The sequence below is a fragment of the Rana temporaria genome, chromosome 6, assembly GCF_905171775.1.
Source record: "Rana temporaria chromosome 6, aRanTem1.1, whole genome shotgun sequence".
In the NCBI taxonomy this organism is placed as follows: domain Eukaryota; kingdom Metazoa; phylum Chordata; class Amphibia; order Anura; family Ranidae; genus Rana; species Rana temporaria.
The window spans coordinates 181,951,216-181,973,879 of NC_053494.1; the positions used below are offsets into that span (position 1 = coordinate 181,951,216).

Sequence of the window (22,664 nt, forward strand, 5' to 3'; positions counted from 1 at the left end):
TCAGGAGGGTACGATGGCACACGTCTGGTGGACCTGTCCCAGGGTATGCAGATTGTGGGTTAGAGTTTATGCGTTGCTCCGCAACCTCTTTGATACCAACTTGAAGAGGGACCCCTTTGAGGCCCTTTTATGGAAACCGATCACGGAGCTTCTCCGCCCTGAACGCCAGTTGGCGGCGCATGTTTTTACTGCAACTAAATTGATCATTGCAAGGGCCTGGAAGACCCCGGTTCTCAGCTTCGAAGCAGTTAAAAACTGCATTAATGATATTATGGTTAATGAGAAACTTACTGCTGTGTTGGCAGATACCCACGATAAATTCCTCCGGGTATGGCAACCCTGGGTGGCTTACAACCACCCTTCACGGTTTGACCCAGCACTACTTTCTCTTTGATGAGCCTCCGTTCCCCCCGCCCCGTGGACCCCTTTCCTTCCTCTTTTTTTTCTCTTCTATCTTCTTTTATTCTTTTTACTTTCTTCTTGCTGTTCTTTTCCATTTCTATTCCTCTTTCCCTTCATCGCTACTTGTTCATGCTACTTTACTAGCTGGCTTTCTTTCTCTTCATCCTCCCTTTCTTTCTTTGTGGCTCGGGCCCTCAGGCTTGGTCCTGCTGGCCTTGGACACAGGATGCATTTTTTCTTTTACAAATTGGAATACTGATATCCTCTGTTATGTGCCTGCTTGAAATATATTATATATATATATATAAATTTTTTTTTTATTATTTTTGTTATATCATTTATTTTTATATATATATGTATATATTTCTATTTTTTTTTTGTAAGGTTGTGTATCGTATAACAACTGTGCTTTTAAGTTTTACATTTACCCCGGTGTGATAACCGGAATGTTACCTAAGCCAGCATTAGGTCACTCTAGCAGGCCACTTGAGTTGAGGACATTCTATAGCCGGCCTTCTGGATTCGCTTTCGGATCCCAAGGAGCGGGACTAACCTCAGGTTTACGGACTATCTTTTCTGATATATGATAAGCTTATGGTGTGTCCTCCACTGCTTTTTTTCTTTTGTATTCTCTTTTTTTTTGATTGTTGTGTTTTTCAATAAAACTCTTTTGTACAAGAAAACAGAGGGGGGGGGGGGGGAAGCCTGAAAGAAAAAATAAATAAATCCATGAGCGTTATTCAGCCAGTTCATCAGTGTAGACATTGACATCTGTGTAGAAACCTGCACAGATGTCTCTGAAATTGCGGCCGAAATCGGGACTGCCAGCGGGAGTGAAATCGTGCGAGTTCAGCTGAACTCCCACAGTGTGAACCTGGGCTTAGAAGACACAGCTGGATGGGCAGAAACTGCCTGTATTTTCTTCCTGCCCATGCCAGTTTTAGAAATGACCACCTAAAACCTGCAATTTAAGGCTGGCATCCACAAAAAACCTTAATGAACAGATTATAGTGTAGACTTATTATACTATATCAAAGGCAAGTACAAGCAGTATTTTTTTTCTCTGTATACTGCTAACACCAGACAGCCACAATGTGACGACATGAGGTAAATGAATGGGAGTGGAAATACAGCATACTCCACATATTATCAGGATAGTAACTTTGAACACAGTACTTTGTGGAGAGCACAGAAACTATTCCATGCTCTCTGAAACTTCCAAAGAATTGTCAGCAAGTTTAAACACATGCCAAGCATAAATCTGAACTTCAGGCAAAACACTAAATACAGACCTGTAACCCGACAGATAATTTCTATCTGATCCTGAAGATAACAGCCCAGCCAGCCAGAGGCGTTAGGTTTGTGGCCTGACTTCCTACTATTGCAGTTCGGAAATACAGCCTGGCCCCTAGCTAGAGAATGGTCAGAGATTGTTGATAGAGAATGGGTTGTTCTAGCAAGGTCTACAGTACACCTGGCTGGCTCCAAGCACTGCCTCTTCCTCGTTTTAGCCTGCTGCACAGGAAATTACAAGATTACAGTCTGATATACAAATGTCCTTACAGTAGAACTAGAGGTGAAACTATTTTTTTCATTTTGGATAGAGTAAATGTGGTCTGTAACCCCCCCCCCCCCCCCCATTGGGGAGATTTACCTTCACTTCCTATTCCATAGCCAGAACAAAATCGGGAGGAAATCCCTGCAAATTGATGGAATACTTTAGGGCCCTCCCAAGGCACCACAACTAGTGTCCCCACTGGAAGATTTCCCCTTTATTACTTTTCTGGGGGCAACCTAACATTTGGGATTTTCTTTTTTTAGGCTCCATGCACACTGAAGCTAAAATAAAAAAAAATATAAAAAAGCTATAAAAAGACGGCAGTAGCTTTGCAGGGAGCCTTTCAAAATTTTTTTGCGTTTTTGCAATAGCTCTAATCAGCGTTTTTTAGCATAGCTTTTTTTTTTTCCAACGGATTTTGCGCTTATTCCTGCCAAAAAACTGCACTTTGAACACAAATTTTGAGCGTTAAGAAAAAAGCCAATAAACTACAAAGCTCATTAACACTAAAAAACGCCCAGGTGTGCATGGGCACATAGGCTAACAGAGTTCAGTTTATGGGCTTTAAAAATAAACTACAGTTTATCAGTTTCAGTGTGCATGGAGCCTTGGCGGCCTTCACAGAAGGAAGCTTAGGCCTGCAGAAGGCCGCAAAGCCGCGGGCTCAATTACCGGCCAGCGCAGTGGGGGCGAGCGGAGACACAGGATCCTGTGCCTCCGTGCTCCGCACCACGCGATCGCGGTTGGCCCGCGCCCTCCGGTAATTGAGGCTGCGGCTTTGCGGCCTTCTGCAGGCCTAAGCTTTGTTCTGTGATCTGGCGCCATCTTGTGGTGGCCGTTGGCATTACAAATAAAACAGTAAATAAAGCAGTTCTAATGTGTTTTTCACTGCCATCTCCTTCCCTCTAATTAGAACCCCCAAACATTATATATATATATTTTTTATTCTAACACCCTAGAGAATAAAATGGCGGTCGTTGCCCCTTTTTGGTGTCACATTTTGCACCTTTCAGGGAGGAAAAGGGAGAAGATACCTGTGTAAACCAGGTATTTACTCCCACTTCTGGGCATAGGTCGCCGCGGCGACCAATGCCACGTCTGGATGGCTCTTTCTCCGTCCCCCCAGAAGACAGCAGGGACCAGTGGGATCGTGCAGCGCAACTCGTGCATGCGCAGTATGGAACCAGAAAGTGAAGCCTCAAGATGGCAGCAGCACCACCCGAGAGCCGAGGAACAGATCGGCTTCGGGTGCCGACATCACAGGCGTCAAGGACAGACAAGTGTCCATATATTTAAAAAGTCAGCAGCTGCAGTATTTGTAGCTGGCGATTTGTCCCACACCAAAATCAAGCGAGCCAGTTTTCATAAATCAAAACAAATGTACTGAATTTTTAGGCCAGAGCCAGCACTAGATGCTTCAGTTCTGATACACTGGGTGTGGTTGTGAACATTCTGACCAACTCATAGTTTAGCACTATTCCCACATCACAATGAAGAAAAAAAAGGGGGGGGTGTAATGACAGATTTGTAGGTATATGTACTATATATACTGTATTTATCCGACAGAATAACTCTCCAGTCGCTGTCTTGGAAGATGATTTGGGAAATAAAAGCTCCAGCCTGCAAGAATCTGATAAAGTTGAGACCAAGACCCCATACACACCATTAGATTTTATGCAGATTTTTGTCTTTCATTATGGAGGTCAAACCTTAAAAGCGTTGTAAAGGCAGAAGTTTTTTATACCTTAATGCATTTTATGTGTAGCGACCGGCCCCCAAAATAACCTACCTGAGCTCCTCTCTCCAGCGATGTCCACGATCCCCTTTGCCATCCAGTACATTCCTCCTGATTGACAGACAGAGCAGCTGCACCATTGGCTCCCACAGCTGTCACAGTCAGTCAGCCAATCAGGGAAGAGGGGGCGGGGGACTGTCTGAATGGATACATAGAGCTCTGACTCGTCTTGGGTGCCCCCTGTAGCAAGCTGATGGCTGAGGGCCACTCAGAGGGAGGGGCCAGGAGCAGCAAAGAGGGACCGAAGAGGAGGATCTGTGCAAAAAACCAACTGCACAGAGGCGGCAAGTATAACATTTTTCTTTCGAAAAAAAAACAAAAAAACAAGCCTTTACAATCACTTTAAGAGTTTCAATTTGCAATCAGGCAGGCCCTTGCACTACATGGTTTTGGTAAATCTAAGGAAAATCCAATAGTGTTTATGGGGCTTAACACTGCATTTAAATAGGAAGGACACATGCAGAACATGGCATAAGTGCATATAAACCCAAGAACAAAACTGCCATATACTGCAGCACACCAGTATTTAGACACATTTCTTGTCCAAGTGTGATAACACCCACTCCCTGGGGGTTCTGTATCTATGGAGAAGCAGTGTTCTTGCCATGGGAGAAAGGATCACTTTAGGGCTACTCCAGCATGGTAAAAGGTTTTCAGGCATTCAGAAAGCAATACTGCCGTCTGTTTTTACTGCCCCCCTGGCCACCCATGTGAAAGAAGCCTTATGCAATTGTCCAGCATATTGCAATATATGAGAACTAAGACTCTGTTTTCATTCAAAAGTTTCTAGAAATATGCAAGCTTCTATAGTAGCGTGCAGATGATTAAAGTGGTTGTATAGTCAAAAATGTCACTTTCTATTTAGAAGTCCATGTCATTATTTTAAAAAGTTTGCAAGTATCTTTTTTTTACCTGTATACTTCTTAACTTATTGCTGCATTCTCGAGTGGGGACGTATACCGCGCATGCGCTGGATCCGGCAAGCTGAGTCTCAGGCCCCATACACACGAGAGGATTTATCCGCGGATACGGTCCAGCGGACCGTTTCCGTGGATAAATCCTCTCAAAGATTTCCGCAGATTTCTATGCGATGGAGTGTACACACCATCGCATTGAAATCCGCGCGGAAATCCTCTGGCGATGACGTGTCGCGCCGTCGCCGCGATTATGACGCGGCGACGGGCGCGACGCTGTCATATAAGGAATTCCACGCATGCGTCAAATCATTACGACGCGTGCGGGAATCCCTTTGGACGGATGGATCCGGTGAGTCTGTACAGACGAGCGGATCCATCCGTTGGGATGGATTCCAGCAGATGGATTTGTTGTGCATGTCAGCAAATATCCGATCTGCTGGAATCCATCCCAGGGGAGATTTATCCGCGGAAAAAGATCCGCTGGCGTGTACACACCATAGGATCTATCCGCAGAAACCCATTTGCTGGGATTTATCTGCGTATGGATTCTATCGTGTGTATGGGGCCTCAGGCCAGACAAATTCTTTGCTTATGTCGGGGCTGCGTCATTTCTTCATGCAGACGTCAGCCCCGACATCCCGCGATGCTTCGGCCCGATTCTCACCTAGAGCATGATGGTCATCACGTGACCTAGGCTTGCATATTGTGATCGCAGTGCACACGCGCGGGATTTATGAATCAGGAAGGAACTGTGGGCGGAAATTCTCACTGTGAAAGACGCGGAAGACCACATTAGAGATGGCACAGGCTTACTACAGAAAGGACATGTCACAAAATCGGTGATTAATACAGTAAGACTAGTAATGTGATATATTATATAGGGATCAATCGATGTAGAAATACAAGGTCTTTAAGAATATGTAAAGAGTTTGGATGTTTCCAGAGGGTTTACAACCGCTTTAAGTATTTTGTGTATTAACATGTGGTCACAAACCTTTACAGTATATGTCATTTGGATTTGAACAGATTTTTTCAGTTTCATGACGTAGACCAACTTTTTTAACATTGAGGAACCCATGAAACAACTTTCTGGTCTCAGGATTATCCCCCCTGCTGCCATTTACTATGGCTCACAGTAAATTAGTGCGATGGTCACTGGGAATAACGCTGCTTACATTTGTGGTCATTGCGTGGAATTGCATATAGCTAAAAAGATAATTCATCTGAGAGGCAGACATTGCCCAAGGAACCCCTAAGCAAGTTAAGTTAGACTGAAGCAACTGCAACCCAAATACTTCACTCAGTACGGCATTCCCTTTAAATTCACAGCTGACCTCAACACAGTGTAACCCTATGGCCAACCATAAAAACAGTCACAGTTTTTACATAAATAAAAGCTCTGTGATATCAATTGCTAATGTTGCCCAAATTAATCAGTAAGGCACTAATTTCTTGTTGTACTACCAATAGGGAAGCAGCTCTGACATTAGGATGCAAAATGTAACTCTACTGAGATGATAACCTCTACCCTGGGACACAATGTGGAACAAGACACGGCCGGACAGAAATGGGGAAAACATAAGCTGCAGGGAGACCACAGGCAATAATGGAGACTGGTCCTTTGGCCTCTGTCTTTTCTGCACACAGCTTCCAGAGTTCAGTTCCCCTTTACAAACACAACCAGCTCAGGTGATTGAGCTCATGTCCTTCCCATTACACAGCTCTTTATTAGCCATCAAGGCCATAAAGCTTAGCTCTGCACCAAATTTAATGTGTGGGAGGCTTCAAGTCCAATTGAAAAACGTAAAAAATGGAATTACATAATAGGGGAACCCGTTTTTAACATACGCCATGGTGCCTCTGTGGGTTTCAATCAAAAATAACCATTACAATCACTGCCTCCACCACATAGGAACTTGGTTTTGGTTTCTCTAAACAATTTACTACATTGCATGTACCGAGTTAGCCCCAACACCAACTGCACACAGACTGATATGATGCCAGTTTATTATCTGCATCCTGTCTGGAGCATCTTAAAACCACAGAACCTTAAAGGCTAAAGCTGGAAAAACATTATATAACATTTTCTTGTTCAATTCCCTTTGGATTTACCTTCAGTTAAGTACAAGAACCTAGCAAAATGCATACAGATAGAAAGTGTTTAGGTTGAATCACATTTGCTCCCCTCAAATTTTATACTTGCCTACTCGCATTTTGCGAGTGGCAAATTAAGGCTGGCGAGGATCTCGGCTGCCTTGGGGGGCGAGCACCGCCGGCGGGAGGGGTTGACTGGAAGCCGTTCTCCCGGTGGAAGAGAGCATGGAGTTAGAGGAGAGCTGCGGGATCATCGAGCAGTATAGCACGCTGTAACAGCTTACATTGAAACAGTCTCTGCTCACTCTCACAGCCTCGCCTCCTCCTAACCCCACTCCTGTGATAAACAGAACGTGGGTCCAATGCTGGGATGCATTCTGTCTATCACAGTCGCAGGGTCAGGAGGCGGCGGAGCTGTGCGAGTCGGCGAGCGGAGACAATTGTAATGCAAGCTGTAACCGCAAGCTATACCGCTCTGCTGTCCTGTGGCTCTCCTCTTCCTCCAGACATAATCCGGCCACCCTTTCACTTCCTCCGCCCTGGCAAGTATGCAATGGGGGGTCACGGGTGAGGCTGCAATGGTGGGCACGGGTCACGGTAACCCTTGAGGCCTGGCTAGTAGCTCACGACTTGACATTTTGAGCCCTGTAATGGTTTTGGTAAATCTACAAGAAAATTGTATAACGTATGGCCAGCCCTAGAATCATAAAGTGCATGATACAATGCTGCGATCAGTCATGGATAAATGTCAGATGATTGCAGCAGCCGGCCATTATCCGTTACTGTAATATAATTCAGTGGTATGAAGGTTTATGCAATTAATTGCGCCACATCACAAATGAAAATGGCACACAACTCCCTCATGTAATTACAGCTCTCAGACTAAAATACTTTTCACTCTAGCCATCAAAATCTAACCAAAGTGCCCAAAGTTATTCATTCTAATAAATACCTTTTGTTGTGGATTTGTTTTGTGAAGTCATGGGGTCATGTGGTTGTGAATACAAGACAATAGAGTATAGAATGTTTAGCCAGTGTACATTCACTGAACTATTTCTCTCCTTCAGAATCTCTATGTATTCTGTAAGGCAGAGGCACTTTGTAAAAAGATAAAAAAAAAAAAAACACAGAAGAAATCTGTAAATCTTTCAAGGATTGCGCACTCCTCCTTGGTCAATGATTTAAATGGTAATTGACACACCCAGCAATTTAACAGAACCAGACAGTTCCTGACACAATCCATATATAAATGTGGCTGTACAAAGGACGTTTTGTCAGACAAAGAAAAGAATGCACATTGTAATCACTTAAGCTTGTTTCTTATATCCCGGGAAAACAAGCAGGTTTGAAATTGTAACCAATATTTTAATTTTTCTTGCTGTTCTTTTGGGTTCTAGTGGGATCATCAAGGATTCTACCAGTTCAAACACCCTTCCTTTGTGCTAACAAAGCAACAGAATTATTATTCCTTGCATAGAGTATTGTTATAGCATAATAAAAATATAGGCCCCTTTCACATTGAGGCGTTTTTCATGCGGTACAGCGCTAAAAATAGCGCTGCTATACGGCATGAAAAAATCATGCCCTGCAGGCTTCAATGTGAAAGCTCCAAAAGTCCTGCTAGCCGCATCTTTGGAGCGGTATAGGAGCGGGGTGTTTACCGCTCCTATACCGCGCCTTCCCATTGAAATCAATGGGAAACCGCGGTAATACCGCCCGCAATGCGCCTCTGCAGAGTATTAACCCTTTTTCGGCCGCTAGCGGGGGTTAAAACCGCACCGCTAGCGCCCGAATATCGCGGTAAATACGACGGTATAGCGGCGCTAAAAATAGTGCCGCTATACCATCTTTGCACCTCCACTGCCCAATGTGAAAGGGGCCATACTGTGGATGACCGAGACACTGTAGATAAGTTTCTCTGTGGACTATACAAGTCTTATACTTTTTCATCGCTTTTCGGAATCCTCCCCCACTCTGTCACATTTGGCACCTTACGGGGGGTGGTAGCAGATATTTTCTCCCACTTCCAGGCATAGATAGTCGCAGTATCTACGGATATCTACGCCATGTCCAGCCCCTCCTCCTTCACCCCCTAATATAACAGTAAAATCCACTGATCCCTGTCCCATATTTCCTTTTGTACATGCTTCTAGTCACTACACCGATATAAGAAAGTTCACAGCTGCATTTGACACAAAGGTGACCTTCACCTTTAAAGCCAAACTTCACCTATAAAAAAATAATGTTCTTTAGCAAGGAAAAGACATTCCACATGAATAATTATTCCACCAAAATTAGCGTGTGCTGTAAATTGCCTCCAGAATTGTTCCAGTCTAAAGTCCACTCACCGCTGGCATCAGTCGAGGACCTCAAGCCTGGATCCGCCAGCTGCCTTGACTGATGGCAGTCTCGGTGAGCCGCCCCTTCACAGCGTAGCGCTCCAATGAGCGCAGAGAAGCAGTGACGCCGACTGACCGTCTCGGGGATGCGAGAGAGCCGAGCCATTGGCGGCTCGGTTCTCAGTGCAAAGACTTGGGGGGAATGATACCCCGTCCATGCAGGCAAGTATAAATCTTTATTATATATATATATATATATATATATATATATATATATACTGCCGTACGTGAATCTAGGCTTATTCGTTTTTCTGCAGATTTTCGTCTTCAGATTTGCCAAAACCATATATTATGAGGTCAAACCTTAAAGCGGTAGTTCACCCCCCCCCCCCCCGACACATTTTACCATCGAGACAGGCATTGTAGCGCGAGCTACAGTATGCCTGTCCCGACTTTTTTAACCCCGGACTCACCTTGTAATCGGACATCGTAGATTTCGGCTCCCGCGGGGAATGGGCGTGCCTATGGAGAGGGAGGATGATTGACGGCCGGCCCTGGCACGTCACTCTCCCCGAAGACAGCCGGAGTAGGTCTCGGCTCTTCACGGCGCCTGCGCACAGGCTATGCGCACGCGTCGTGAAGAGCCAAGCCTATTTCGGCTATTTCCGGAGAAGCGTGACGCGCCAGAGCCGGCCGTCAATCATCCTCCGTCTCCATAGGCACGCCCATTCCCCGGTATCTTCGATGTACGACTACAAGGTGAGTACAGGGGTAAAAAATTCGGGACAGGCATACTGTAGCTCGCGCTACAATGCCCGATTTGAAGGTAAAAGAAAAAAAAATTTTTTTTTTCCGTCGATAGGGTGAACCCCCGCTTTCGCTCAAAAAAAATATTGATAGCCAGCAGCTACAAATACTGCAGCTGCTGACTTTTAATATTAGGACACTGTCCTGGAGTCCAGCGGCGTCCGCAGCAGAGGAAGAGCGATTGCTCGTCACCCTGCTGCTCCCCCCTCCATCCACGCTGAGGGAACCAGGAAGTGAATCGCTCCGGCTTCACTGCTCGGTTCCCTACGGCGCATGCGCGAGTCGCGCTGCGCCCGCCGATTGGCTCCCACTGTGTGCTGGGAGCCGAGTGTTCCCAGCACACAACGGGGGGGGCGACGGGATGTGACGCAATGCCCGTCTTTTGCCCGTGAATGCCGGGCCGGAAGTGGGTGCAAATACCTGTCTTTAGCAGGGCTGTGGAGTCGGAGTCGGAGTCGGGGGAAATTTTGGGTACCTGGAGTCGGAGTCGGCAAACAATGCACCGACTCCTACTAAATTTAGATTAGAATAAAAAAAAAAAAAAAAAGCAAGTTTAAATGTCCCAATTCACAAAAAGTTATAATTAATGACTTCTCTACTGTAAGAATAAAGACCAATGCATGCAGTGCCTCACGTAACCGCAAAACGAACACGTTAAGTGACCGTGAAGAAGCATGCTTTTCATGTGCTTCACTATATGGCACGCAACGCACAATTAGGAGCTGCAATACTTATACTTTCCATAGTGTTGTGTTCTGCTTTTACAGGGAACGCATGTTAGAGAACCAGTAAGTGTCCAAATAAAAAAATTCCAACAGGAGTTTTATAAAGCACTAAAAGAAGTTGAAAAGTATGATCGCTCATCAAAACTTACTGTTGAAGAAGCCATCCTTGTTTATCCAGAGATCGTTAGTGATGTGGCCAGAATAGTTACTGCAATGCCACCCACCCAAGTCAGTGTCGAAAGATTATTTTCAGCCCTAAAAATAATAAAGTCTGACTTAAGAGTCTCTATGAAAGAGGATCTGGCAGAGGCAATTCTCTTCCTTAGAACTCTACATTGAATTGATTTGCATTTGCTAAGCCTATAACTACATTTTAAGATTAATATAAACCATTTCTAGGTTTTACAGATTTTGTTTTTGGTTCATTATAGATGAGCTTTGTTTTTGTTCTAAAACAACCAAATAATGTGGTTTGTATTTTTGAACTGGTAAAGATCCTGTTCCTGATGTTTATGCCTGCTGCTACTATCCAGCCACTTGATTGTTTTCATTGTGTTTGTCTTTTGCTTAAACTGTGCAATACAGTAGACTGTTGGCTTCCCAGCCAGTAGTCCTGTGGTAGGTTGCGTTTCTTTCCCTCAAGGAATGTATAAAATACATTTGCATATTAATACAGAGGAGTCGGAAGTACATAAAACTGAGGAGTCAGAGTATTTATCTACCGACTCCACAGCCCTGGTCTTTAGACAGGTATCTGCACCCCCCTTCCCCCTGAAAGGTGTCAAATGTGACACCGGAGGGGGGGGGAGGGTGCCGATCAGCGCAACTTCACTTTAGGGTGGAGAACCGCTTTAAGAGTTTAAATTTGTATGCAATCAGTCAGGCCCTTGCACTACATGGTTTTAGTAAATCTGAAGACCAAAATTTGCAGAAAATGTAATAGTGTGTATGGGGCTTTAGTTTATCAAAAATACAAGGGTAAATTTATTCCATAAACTTGGCGAAACTATCATCTGACCTTCATCATATTAAACTACAGAGTAACGGAACAGAGTGCCTCTAGCAATAACTGGGTAGCATTTAGGCATGAGTGAGCAATAATTAATGTTCCAAAGTGACTGGACTATGTATTACTGAAATCTTCCACCAGGTGAAAATATTTCCATCTGCATTCAACCATATAGGTCTGTCGAGAAAAGCTGAACAATGTAGAGAAAAAAAAAAAAGTATGTAATAAAGGATTTTGACATTAGCCATCATAAGATTCTTTTAAGCCTAACATATATATATGCAATACTTGTATTCTTATCATGTGAATAAGCCCCAGTGGGTAACGCAGCAACACCAGGACTTAAGCCTGTACTCCAGGGGTTGACAAATTTGCTTGGAATCTAGGAGCCAGCTAAAAAAGTTAGGAGCCAGAAAATGCGCCCCGTCCCGACGAGCTTTCGCGCAGAAGCGAACACATACGTGAGCAGCGACCGCATATGTAAACAGTGTTCAAACCACACATGTGAGGTATCGCCGCGATCGGTAGAGCGAGAGCAATAATTCTAGCCCTATACCTCCTCTGTAACTCAAAACATGCAACCTGTAGAGTTTTTTAAACGTCGCCTATGGAGATTTTAAAGGGTAAAAGTTTGACGCCATTCCACGAGCGTACGTAATTTTGAAGCGTGACATGTTGGGTATCAATTTACTCGGCGTAACATTATCTTTCATAATATTAAAAAAAATGGGGATAACTTTACTGTTGTCTTATTTTTTAATTAAAAAAAGTGTAATTTTTTCCCCAAAAAAAGTGCGATTGCAAGACCGCTGCGCAAATACGGCGTGACAGAAAGTATTGCAACGATCGCCATTTTATTCTCTAGGGTGTTAGGATAAAAAATATATATAATGTTTGGGGGTTCTAATTAGAGGGAATAAGATGGCAGTGAAAATAGTGAAAAATTACATTAGAATTGCTGTTTAACTTGCAATGCTTAACTTGTAATACCAACGGCCACCACCAGATGGCGCCAGCTCACATCTGGTGGTAATAACTTGTAATACCAACGGCTCACCACCAGATGGTGCCAGCTTTTTTTTTTTGCCCCCCCATCCAAGCCAAGTCGCCAGGACCCTATTTCTAGTCGCCATGGCAACCTGGCGCCCGGGATTTGTCGAGCCCTGCTGTACTCAATATGAATACAACACATCATCTTTTTTAGATTTTTTTTATAAATTCAGTTTCTCTTGCAGTGTTTCTATAAAATTTTAACAGAAATGCATGCTAAAAAGTCAAGAAAGCGCTTATGAGCTAGCAGACTAGGGGGAAGTTTTTTTTGATACTGCACACATCTTTCCATACCATCACCAGCAACCCCCAGGCTGTGAATTTCTGCTTGCGTTCCTCGAGGTCCTCCTATATGCATCACTACCCTTTGCATATCCCACTGCTCTTGGACCACGTTTTGGCATCTCCAAAGTCTTACAGATGTGGTGAAGAAAGCAATAAGACCGATATGCATGGAAAGGTTTGAGAGAAAAGGGGCATCAACAAGAAACAACCTTCCTGACACACATAGAACCCAAAACTGAAACTACAGAATATCTAAAGCTGAACTCTAGCCAGATAGAGAAGATGCTCCTTCTGACATTTGCTTGCTCCTTCAGTTCTCCAAAGTCCAGATCACATCTTGATTACCTTGTGGAGTCACTGCCCCTGCCCATTTCTAAACTCTCTTCACAGCTGGCCAGGTCACGATAGACTAGGTATTTAAGCCAGAATAAGGATGACATTTCTAGAGCTTGCACTTAAAAAATCCAAAGTACTACTGGCAACCCTATATTTTCTTTTGTACAGGCGACACGTAATCCAGTTGTGTTTTCCTAAACACTTCATTCTTAAAGTGGGACTTTACCCAAAAGGGTTAGTTCCACTTGCATTTTCCCCACCTCCACTGTCACATTTGCCCCCTTTTTTTGGGGGGGGGGGCGGGCACCCAATATTGACAGGTACCCGCTCCCATGTCCGGTCAGATGCACTGGACTAGGCCCCTTTCACATGAGGTGGACTCCATTTTGATCAGCTGGTCCCCTGCTGATCAGAGCGGGAGGATGGCAGGTCTGTGTACGCTCAGTTTTGCAGAGCAGACAAAAACAGAGCCCCACTCTGCTCTATGGGCAGCAAGGTGTAAATTAACTCTGCTGTCCATTTACACCTGACTGCTCTCCATTCAGTTAGAGAAGGAATCCCTTCCTTTTTTACAATTACATTTTTTTTTTGTTAGTGGCCAGATGGGACCGGTGATGTAAGCGGACACAAGTCCGTTTACACCAACTGGTCCATAGGGGTGAACGGATCGTCAGTTTTTCAGGTGAACCCAATTAAACCCTTCATGTGAAATGGGAGGTCCGCCCACCCCTACAAAAATTAAAAGGCAGCAGCTATACATACTGCAGCTGCTGACTTTTAATAATAGGACACTTACTTGTCCTGGAGTCCAGCAGTGTCGGCACCACAGCTGATGTTTCCATCAGCTGTCGGGTGCTGCCATTGCGAATCAGTGTAGCATTATAGCTTCACACCGGGTCCCTACTGCGCAAGCGTGAGGCGCCGCTGCGCTCTTCTACTGACCCAGCCCAAAAGTGATTGAGGACTTATCAGTCCTTTTCTCTGTAGCCTCAGTTGCACAGATGGATGAATGAATAGGAAGCACTCCAAGGCTTACTGCTCATTCCCAAACTGAAGCATAGTAAACAGTTCACTATGCTTAATCGATGAATTAACACAGGAGTTATTGGTACTGATTGATGACTGTGTTCATTCAAGGGTGGAAGGGACCAGTAAATTACATATTTACCGGCCCCTTCCACCGCTCTCCATCCTGAAACATCCCCCTGTGTGCCTGCAAGAAAGGAGGGAAGCCGGCAGCACTGTGGGGGAAAGGGCACACAGGGGGGCCCAGACAGCAGATGGAAGCAGTGCATGTGATAGAACCACTCTCCCTGCAGTGCAGTTGGAGGGAGAAAGAAGAGAAGAGGTGAAGCTGGCAGCACTGCAAGGAGAGGCAGAAGAGGATTGATGTCTGCAATAAAACAGTACAGCTAGTCCTCGTGGTAAGCAGGTACCCGGGCCCCACTTTTGAACTGATGGGGTCTGGGCCCAGTACAGGAGGGCTGGCTATACGGTCTTAACAGCCGCACTGGTCATAATAAAAATAATAAATACTACCATAACGTTTTTTGTAATTTACAATTTTCTATTCATATGGGTTACCTAATCTAGCAGATTACAAAGACACCTGCCATCCATAAAAATCATGTATTGATATATATATATATTTTTTTTTTAATCTATTTTAATCCTTTGCAGGCAGTAATTTTGTACCTTGGATGCTTCAGTTATCATTTGCGTTGGTTAATTCACAGCAGAAAACATCCCACATATGACCAACCAGCAACATAAGACAGAGTTGCATCTAAGATTGACAGCAAAATGACTACAGTACATACCAGAAGCTCACAATACCCATCACAGCATGCTCCCTACAATCTCAGAAGCCTCCAGCACATCAGCAGTATCTACAGGTGCTCTCACAGTAGAACTCAGGCTGCATAAGGAACAGCTGATGTGTGGTATTCACAATGATGCAAAACCAACTGTGAAATATTATCAATGTGAAGGGCTGGCACATTTCCGCTCAGTAAAGAATGAACCAGACGGCGATTTAACACAGGAGTGACATGCAAGTAAAAAAAAAAAAACACAACATTCTTTATTAACCCTTTCAAAACCAGGAGGAGGATGTGACCTTCAACAAAGATGAGAGAAATTTCAGGGGGGGTTTGACTGTTGAAATGGGGAGGGGGGGGGAATGAGAAAAACACATAGGATGCTCCATGTTAGCTGAGGTTAACCTTCTGCTGCTGTAATCCTGCATTACATGTAAGCTCAATATAAAACAGACACAGTGTGATGTGGAGGTCTGCTCTGTGCAATCTGTTGCAACAACTGCATCTTGCAATTCATTCTTAGCATTCCTTTCTTCAATATAGAAATATACACACCTGCCTAGTCATCAGCTGAGAACAGCAACCTTCCTGTCTGCAAGGCAAAAAAAAAAAATCACACTGCTGCACTTGTAAAATAGAGCTCGGTGTGCAACCATCACTGAATCCTACACAAGCCCCTCTAATTCCAGGGAGGAACGAGGAGCAAATGAAGGGCATGGGGGTCAATGCAGAACTCTCAAACGTAATCACAGGCAGCAGAGAGCTGTCAGATCTCATTGGGACACGCAGCCGAAGAAATCATCATGGCTAAACACCATATTGTGCAGTATTCAGTTGTGACCTTCATCATGAGGACTGGCTAGCTCAGTAGCTGCAAGCTACAGCATGCAAGCTTTGGGATGAGGCTTGGCAAAGGCTAGCTTTGCTGCAGAAAGAGCTACTACTAAAACTTAATATACTGTGAATGCAAGACGAGTAACCCATTCTCAGCTGATCTGGCATTCCACCAGGCCCATCAAAGAGCAATCCAGCACAGTGGTCAAAATAAGAAGGAGTTCAAAACACAAATCTGTCCCTCTGTAGCAGTGGATTAATATTGGCTACATTGAAGATACTTTTTACAAACATGATACTTTCGAAGGGAAACGGGTTAAACAAGAAGCTACAAATCAAGTATCATTTTTATGCATTGCAAGTGTATCATTTTTAAACTTAGAAAAAACAAGTATTTACCAAGAGCAGGGGTCTCCATACTGTTCAAGCAAAGGGCCAGTTTACGGTCTTTTAGACTTCAGGGGGGGGGGGGGCGGATTCTGACCAGTCGGGGTAGAAAATGCCTCAGGGCCGAGCATCAGTGAGAATAAACATGGCCACAGTGCTGGTGGGCAGGAGGAAGAATAGTGCTCCATCATTGATATTAGTCTAAGAAATAGTGCCCCATTGTTGGTGCCATTGGGAGGAATAGCGCCTCATATCATTGGGAGCAATACTGCCCCAAGGGTCGGATGAAGGCTAGCAAAGGGCCACATCCGGCCCTCGGGCCGCAGTTTGGAGACCCCTGACCAAGAGTGTAGAGCAGAACTATACAAAGTATTCAGTTTCATGGCATCCATGTACAGTATACAAATGCACTTCAACTACGATTGCATAGGCCAGGGATATGCAATTAGCGGACCTCCAGCTGTTGCAAAACTACAAGTCCCATCATGCTTCTGCCTCCGAGTGTTATGCTTGTGGCTGTCAGAGTCTTGCTATGCCTCATGGGATTTGTAGTTCTGCAACATCTGGAGGTCCGCTAATTGCATATCCCCGGCATAGCCGATACATCCATCCTGGGATTCAGTGCAATGTGCGGGCAACTGAAGAGCGCTAGTCCATTATCCAGTATCCTCTAGCTAGCACCATGCCATATAAACACATCAAGTGAGTTGTACGTCTGCTAACAAGCGTGCTTGACAAGACCACCCTTTAAGTATGTCTGTCCTCAAAGTTGCTGCAGGATATACAGTGGGTCAGGCTGGAACGTGCCCTGGAAATAGAAGGATGTGAACTATATATATATATATATATATATATATATATATATATATATATATATATATATATATATATATATATATATATTTTTTATTATATATATATTTTTTTATTATATAAATAAATGCACCAGCAACACTTACTGCATACAGATAAACATGCTCACTAGATACACCACCAAGTATATGCACCCTTTAGAATTTACACTAGTTTGGTGCAAAAGAGGTGTATATGGTACCATGCAAGCAGTACAGCAGATGCCCTCAGTCATATTGTGGCCCCATGTGCAGTATGTTGTAGTCTGGGAACTACCTTGGCATTTTGTTTTGGAAAGATTGTAACATGTGATTGTAAACAGAGCCACACAGATAACTTCTGGTGAAGGCTGAATTTTATTTTGGCGTTTCTTTGTGCCCAGATTGTGACATTAGAGGACAGTAAAGAAAGTAGGCACACAAGATGCGTTTCTCAGGTAGTAGCATTACAAGAAGCAGGTAGGCAATATCATACAGTCATGCCAACACAGGACACACTAACTATACAATCCAGTTGAGTGATCACATTAGCAGGTACAAGCACTGTGCCCCAGAAAGGTACAAGCACAACGAACTATTAAGGTGTTGCCTCTGTCAGCCAGTCATGTATATAATGCAGCAATGGGTAACCTCTACCTGTCCAACTGGGAGGAACTACGTCTCACTATATACTGCTCCAGACTCTGCTGGTATTTTATTCTCCAGCTGGAAGATGACTCGTTGTGACAAGTCTGCCGGCGGAAGTATATCCTGCCATAGGGGGTGAAATAAGGAGTACAGAGGTGCGTGTACGGGGCACAGGGACGGATCTATATACCCTGTACAGATGACTGGAGTATATGGGCATGAGGGAACTCCTAAACAAATTCCCAGCACAGTGTGATATAGTGTGTGTGTGTGTGTGGGGGGGGGGGGGGGGTCGTTTCTTTGTACAGTACATCTGTAGGAACACGCACAGTGCTATGTAAACATTCATACATTTCCAGCACATAAAGACATGCACAGCAAGGACAGCACAGTGTGTAGTAGTGTGCAGTGGGGGCTCCTCGGTGTGGCTGTGACATCATTGTATTACAGTGTCTTGTACTAGACTTTGTGGGGGTCGTTCATATCATAAGTAAAGTACCATAAGGTCAGTGTACTGCACCATGGCATGCAGAAGGGACAGTGCCATGTACTGGGGTAGGTGTACACTATTATAATAGGTGCCCAGCAGTGTTGTATAGCACAGCATGCTGAGGTATATGTAATGGGTAAAGGGGGGCATCCTGCATGGTATATGGAGCCCAGAGGTGATGTAGAGCAAACCACCCCCCCACCCTACTACACTGCATACTCCATACTCTCATCACAGAGATGTGTAGCTCAGTGCAGGGCGGCAAATCAACTTCTAATACTCAGCGCCCAGCAGTGTACTGAATGGGTGTAGGGTGAGAGACTCTCCTACTAGCACAGTGTGTGTAGGATGAGAGGGGTCACCTTCAAGCACAATGCACATGTAGGATGAGGCATCTTCTACCACAATATACAGCCATGCGTAGGTTAAGGGGTCTCTTAGCATAGTGTACTGAGGAGGGATTAGGGTGAGGGGGGGTCTCCTTCAAGCACAGTGTACTAAACTGTGTGTAGGATGACAGGTCCCCTTCAAACACTCAGGGCACAGTAAACAGACCCCAGCACAGTAGACATATGTGTGTAGGGGGCGGGGGTCTCCTTTCAGCACAATGTACTAAACTGTGTATAGATGGACAGGTCTCCTTCAAACACTCAGGGCACAGCACAGTAAACAGAGGTGTGTGGTGCGAGGGTCTCCAAGCACAGTATCCTGAGGCATACAAAGGATATAGGGTTCTATCCTTTCAGCACAGAATAGTGAGGTGTGCGTAGTGTTAGGGGGCCTCCTTCCAGCACAGCGTTTTAGGGTGTGCATGTAGGATAAGGGATCATTTTTTAAACACAGTGTACAGAGGTGTGTGTGTGTGGGGTGAGGGGATCTCCTAGCACAGTGAAGTGAGGTGTGTGTAGGATAAGGGGTCTCCTTCAAGGTATGTGTAGGGGGGTTTCCTAACAATGTATTGAGGTGTAAGGTCAGGGGGTATCCTCCTAGCACAGTGAAGTGAGGAGTTTGTAGGGCAAGGGGTCTCCTTCAAGGCATGTTTAGGGTGAGGGGGGGTCACCTAGCACAGTACATAAAGGGGTGTGTGTAGGTTGGGCTAGCAAAGTGTACTGAAGTGAGATTAGGGTGAGGGGATCTCCTAGCAGAGTGCACAGAAACTGAATTAGGGTGAGAGGATGTCCTTCAAGCACAGTGTACTAAAGTGTGTGTAGGTTAAGAAGTCTCCTTCCAGCACAGTGTATTAGGGTGTTTGTGTGGGGTGAGGGGTCTCCTAGCACTGTGTACTAAAATGTGAATAGGGTGAGAAGGTCTCCTTCCAGCACAACATATTAGGGTGTATGTGTAGAGCGAAAGGTCTCCTGTTAACATAGGAAGAGAGTCTAGTGCAAGTGGTCTCCTTCCAGCATAGTGTACTCAGATGTGCAACGTCAGGGGGTCTCCTTACAGCACAGTATGCTGAGGTGCATGTATGGTGAGGGGCCTCCTAGCACAGTGTACTGAGATGCAATTAGGGTAAGGAGGTCTCCTTTCAGCACAATAAGGGTGTATGTGTAGGGTGAGGGGTCTCCTGTTAACATAGAATACAGAGTAAAATTTAGTGTAAGGGGGTCTCCTTCCAGCACAGTGTACGCATGTGTGTAAGGTCAGGGGGATCTCCAAGCACAGAACCTGAGGCCTATGTAAGGTAAGGGGGTTTTATTCCAGCACAGTGTATTAGACTGTGCATGAAGGATGAGGGGGGGGGGGGGTCTCTTTCCAAAACAGCGTACTGAAGTGTGTGTGGGGCAAGGGGTCTCCAGCTAGCACAGTATACAGAGGTGTCTGTGGGGGGGGAATATGGCAAGGGCGTGTTCTGCTAGCAAAGTGTACAGGTGTAGGGTGAGGGGGTCTCTTAGCACAGTGCACAGATGTATGTGTAAGGTGATGTGGTCTCCCTAAAGCACAGTGTAAAGATGTGTGAAGGGGTCTCCTTATAGCACAGTATACAGATGTGTGAAGGGGGTCTTCTAGCACAGTGTACAGATGTGGGTGTAGGGTGAGGGGGGGAGTCTTCTAGCATAGTGTACAGATGTGGGTGAGGGGGGGGGGGGGGTCTTCTTATAGCACAGTGTTCTGAGATGGGTTTATGGCGAGGGGGTGTTCTGCTAGCATAGTGTACAGATGTGGGTGTAAGGTGATGGGGTCTCCTTAAAGCACAGTGTAAAGATGTGTGAAGGGGTCTCCATAAAGCACAGTATACAGATGTGTGAAGGGGGTCTTGTAGCACAGTGCACATTTGTGGGAGTATGGTGAAGGGGTCTCCTCATAGCAGTGTACAGATGTGTGTAGGGTAAGGGGGGGGGGGGGGAGTCTTCTAGCATAGTGTACAGATGTGGGTGAGGGGGGGTCTTCTTATAGCACAGTGTTCTGAGATGGGTTTATGGCGAGGGGGTGTTCTGCTAGCACAGTGAGGTGTGTGTAGTGTAAGGGGTCACCTTTGAAGCAGGTGTAGGGGGAAGGGGGGTCTTCTAGCACAGTGTACAAAGGTGGGATAATGGTGAGGTGTTCTTCTAGCACAGTGTAGATGTGTGTATGATGGGGGGGGGGGGGGGGGGGGTTCTAGTATAGTATTCTGAAATGGGTTTATGGCACAGTGAACTGAGGTGGAATTAGGGTGAGGGGGTCTCCTTATAGCACAGTATAGTGAGGTGGAATTAGGATAAGGGGTCTCCCAGCACAGTGTATAGAGGTATCTGTATAGTGGGGGGGGGGGGGCTCTCCTCCATGTGCTCTCTATGTATACAGGTATAGAGTCTCCTCATAGTGTGGTATAGAGAGGTGTACCGGGTTGGCGGCTCTCCTCATAGTGTGGTATAGAGAGGTGTACCGGGTTGGCGGCTCTCCTCATAGTGTGGTATAGAGAGATGTACCGGGTTGGCGTCTCTCCTCCTCATACACTTGGTGTAGTAGAGTGAGGCGTGTTGTAGGTTGGCGGCTCTCCTCAGCACAGTGAGCTCTATGTATATAGGAGTATAGAGCGGTATATAGGAGTGTCGGTCCTCCTCATAGTATAGAGCAGTATATAGGAGTGTCGATCCTCCTCACACTTGGTATAGAGCGGATTGTCGGTCCTCCTCATAGTATAGTATAGTATAGTATGGTATAGTATAGTATAGAGCGGATTGTCGGTCCTCCCCGTCCAGCACACGTCTCCCTCCCGAACTCCTCTCAGTGACAGTCGGGCGCTCTTACCTGCCGGCTCAGCTCTCCCAGTCCTCCGGGCTCCACAGCCTCATGTGTATCCACAGCCAGCGGCGGCCCCTCTCCCCTCCCGGGACGGGCTCTTACCCCTTGTCCATGGTGCGGGAGCTGACTACCCTCTGCCGAGCACACCGAGCCAGCGCCGCCGGGCTCTCAGCCTCGTGACGTCACGGCGCAGCCGCTCTTTGCCTGACCTGCCATTGGGGGAAGCCGGCCCGCCCAGGAATCCCATTGGAAAACCCACTGGATCCGAATGAGCCAATGGGAAGCCGGCCCTCCGTTGCCCGAGTTACCGATGCTGTTGATTAGAAGGAGGCGTGGCCTTCTGTGTATACAGAGCACCTATCGCGACAGGTGATATATTTTTAATCGTCACTTTTCAGAACCATTCGCCCGGCAAGACCCAGTGTGACCGCCTAGTCCGTGCTGTAAGTAGTGATGGGGGTGATGGTATCGCAGGTAGAGGTGACTCTGGAAGAGAGATCCTTTAAGAACCAGGATTATGACTTTATATTCACTTTTACATTGGTATCATAATAGCTTTATACTCCAAAGAGAATATACAACCAGTGCTGACATCACCATTCAAAAAATCATCTGTGTCCCATTGGGGAGATTTCCCTTCCTAACCCCAGGGCCGGTGCTAACACTAGGCAATATAGGTAGACCAGGTGTGCGCACAGGGTGTGCCAGGTGTGCCCAGGCACACCCTAATCACCCTGTGCAGCACAGATTCCCCCTACTGCCCTGGCTCCCATATTTCCCCCCGCAGCACTGTCAGCTTCACTCCTCTCCTATTGGCTGTTGCTGCTGGGATGTTTTAAGAGTGGGTAAGGGGCCAGTAAATATGTAATTTACCAGTCCCTTCCCTTTCTGAATGAACACCGTGAGCGATCGGTAGTGTGTGTTTGGGGTGCACACCCTAATGCAATAAGCTGCACACACCTATCAGCAGACGCCTAGGGCAGCAGCTGGTCTGCTGATGTTCTCCACCAGGGCTGCCATCAGGGGGGTCAGCCCATACACATGTAGAACCAGTTGTTGCTGGGTCCAAATCCCTCCCCCCAGCATCTTGCCCAATTACCCAGTCAGCTTCCC

At 45.7% G+C, this 22,664-nt stretch overlaps 2 protein-coding genes across 12 annotated transcripts in view; one reads left to right on the forward strand and one right to left on the reverse strand.

The window, feature by feature from the left end:
- The window catches only part of PKP4 (plakophilin 4), a 372,718-nt gene extending 350,981 nt beyond the window's left edge, over window positions 1-21,737 (reverse strand). For 8 of the 10 annotated variants that reach the window (XM_040357912.1, XM_040357911.1, XM_040357920.1 and 5 more), the window contains exons 1-2: window positions 21,558-21,737; window positions 15,693-15,729 (exon numbers count right to left, since the gene is read on the reverse strand). In XM_040357912.1, coding sequence (XP_040213846.1) covers window positions 15,693-15,704 — 12 coding nt within the window. In that variant the 5' untranslated portion in view covers window positions 15,705-15,729; window positions 21,558-21,737. The remainder of the gene's footprint in view (window positions 1-15,692; window positions 15,730-21,557) is intronic. The other 2 variants (XM_040357916.1, XM_040357915.1) reach the window with 1 other exon arrangement.
- CCDC148 (coiled-coil domain containing 148) overlaps window positions 17,895-22,664 on the forward strand; it is a 306,991-nt gene continuing 302,221 nt past the window's right edge. Inside the window, exon 1 of one of the 2 annotated variants that reach the window (XM_040357922.1) lies at window positions 17,895-17,991. The gene's annotated coding sequence lies outside the window, so the exon portion shown is untranslated. Of the gene's footprint in view, window positions 17,992-21,914; window positions 21,995-22,664 lie in introns of those variants that run through there. The other variant, XM_040357921.1, reaches the window with a different exon arrangement.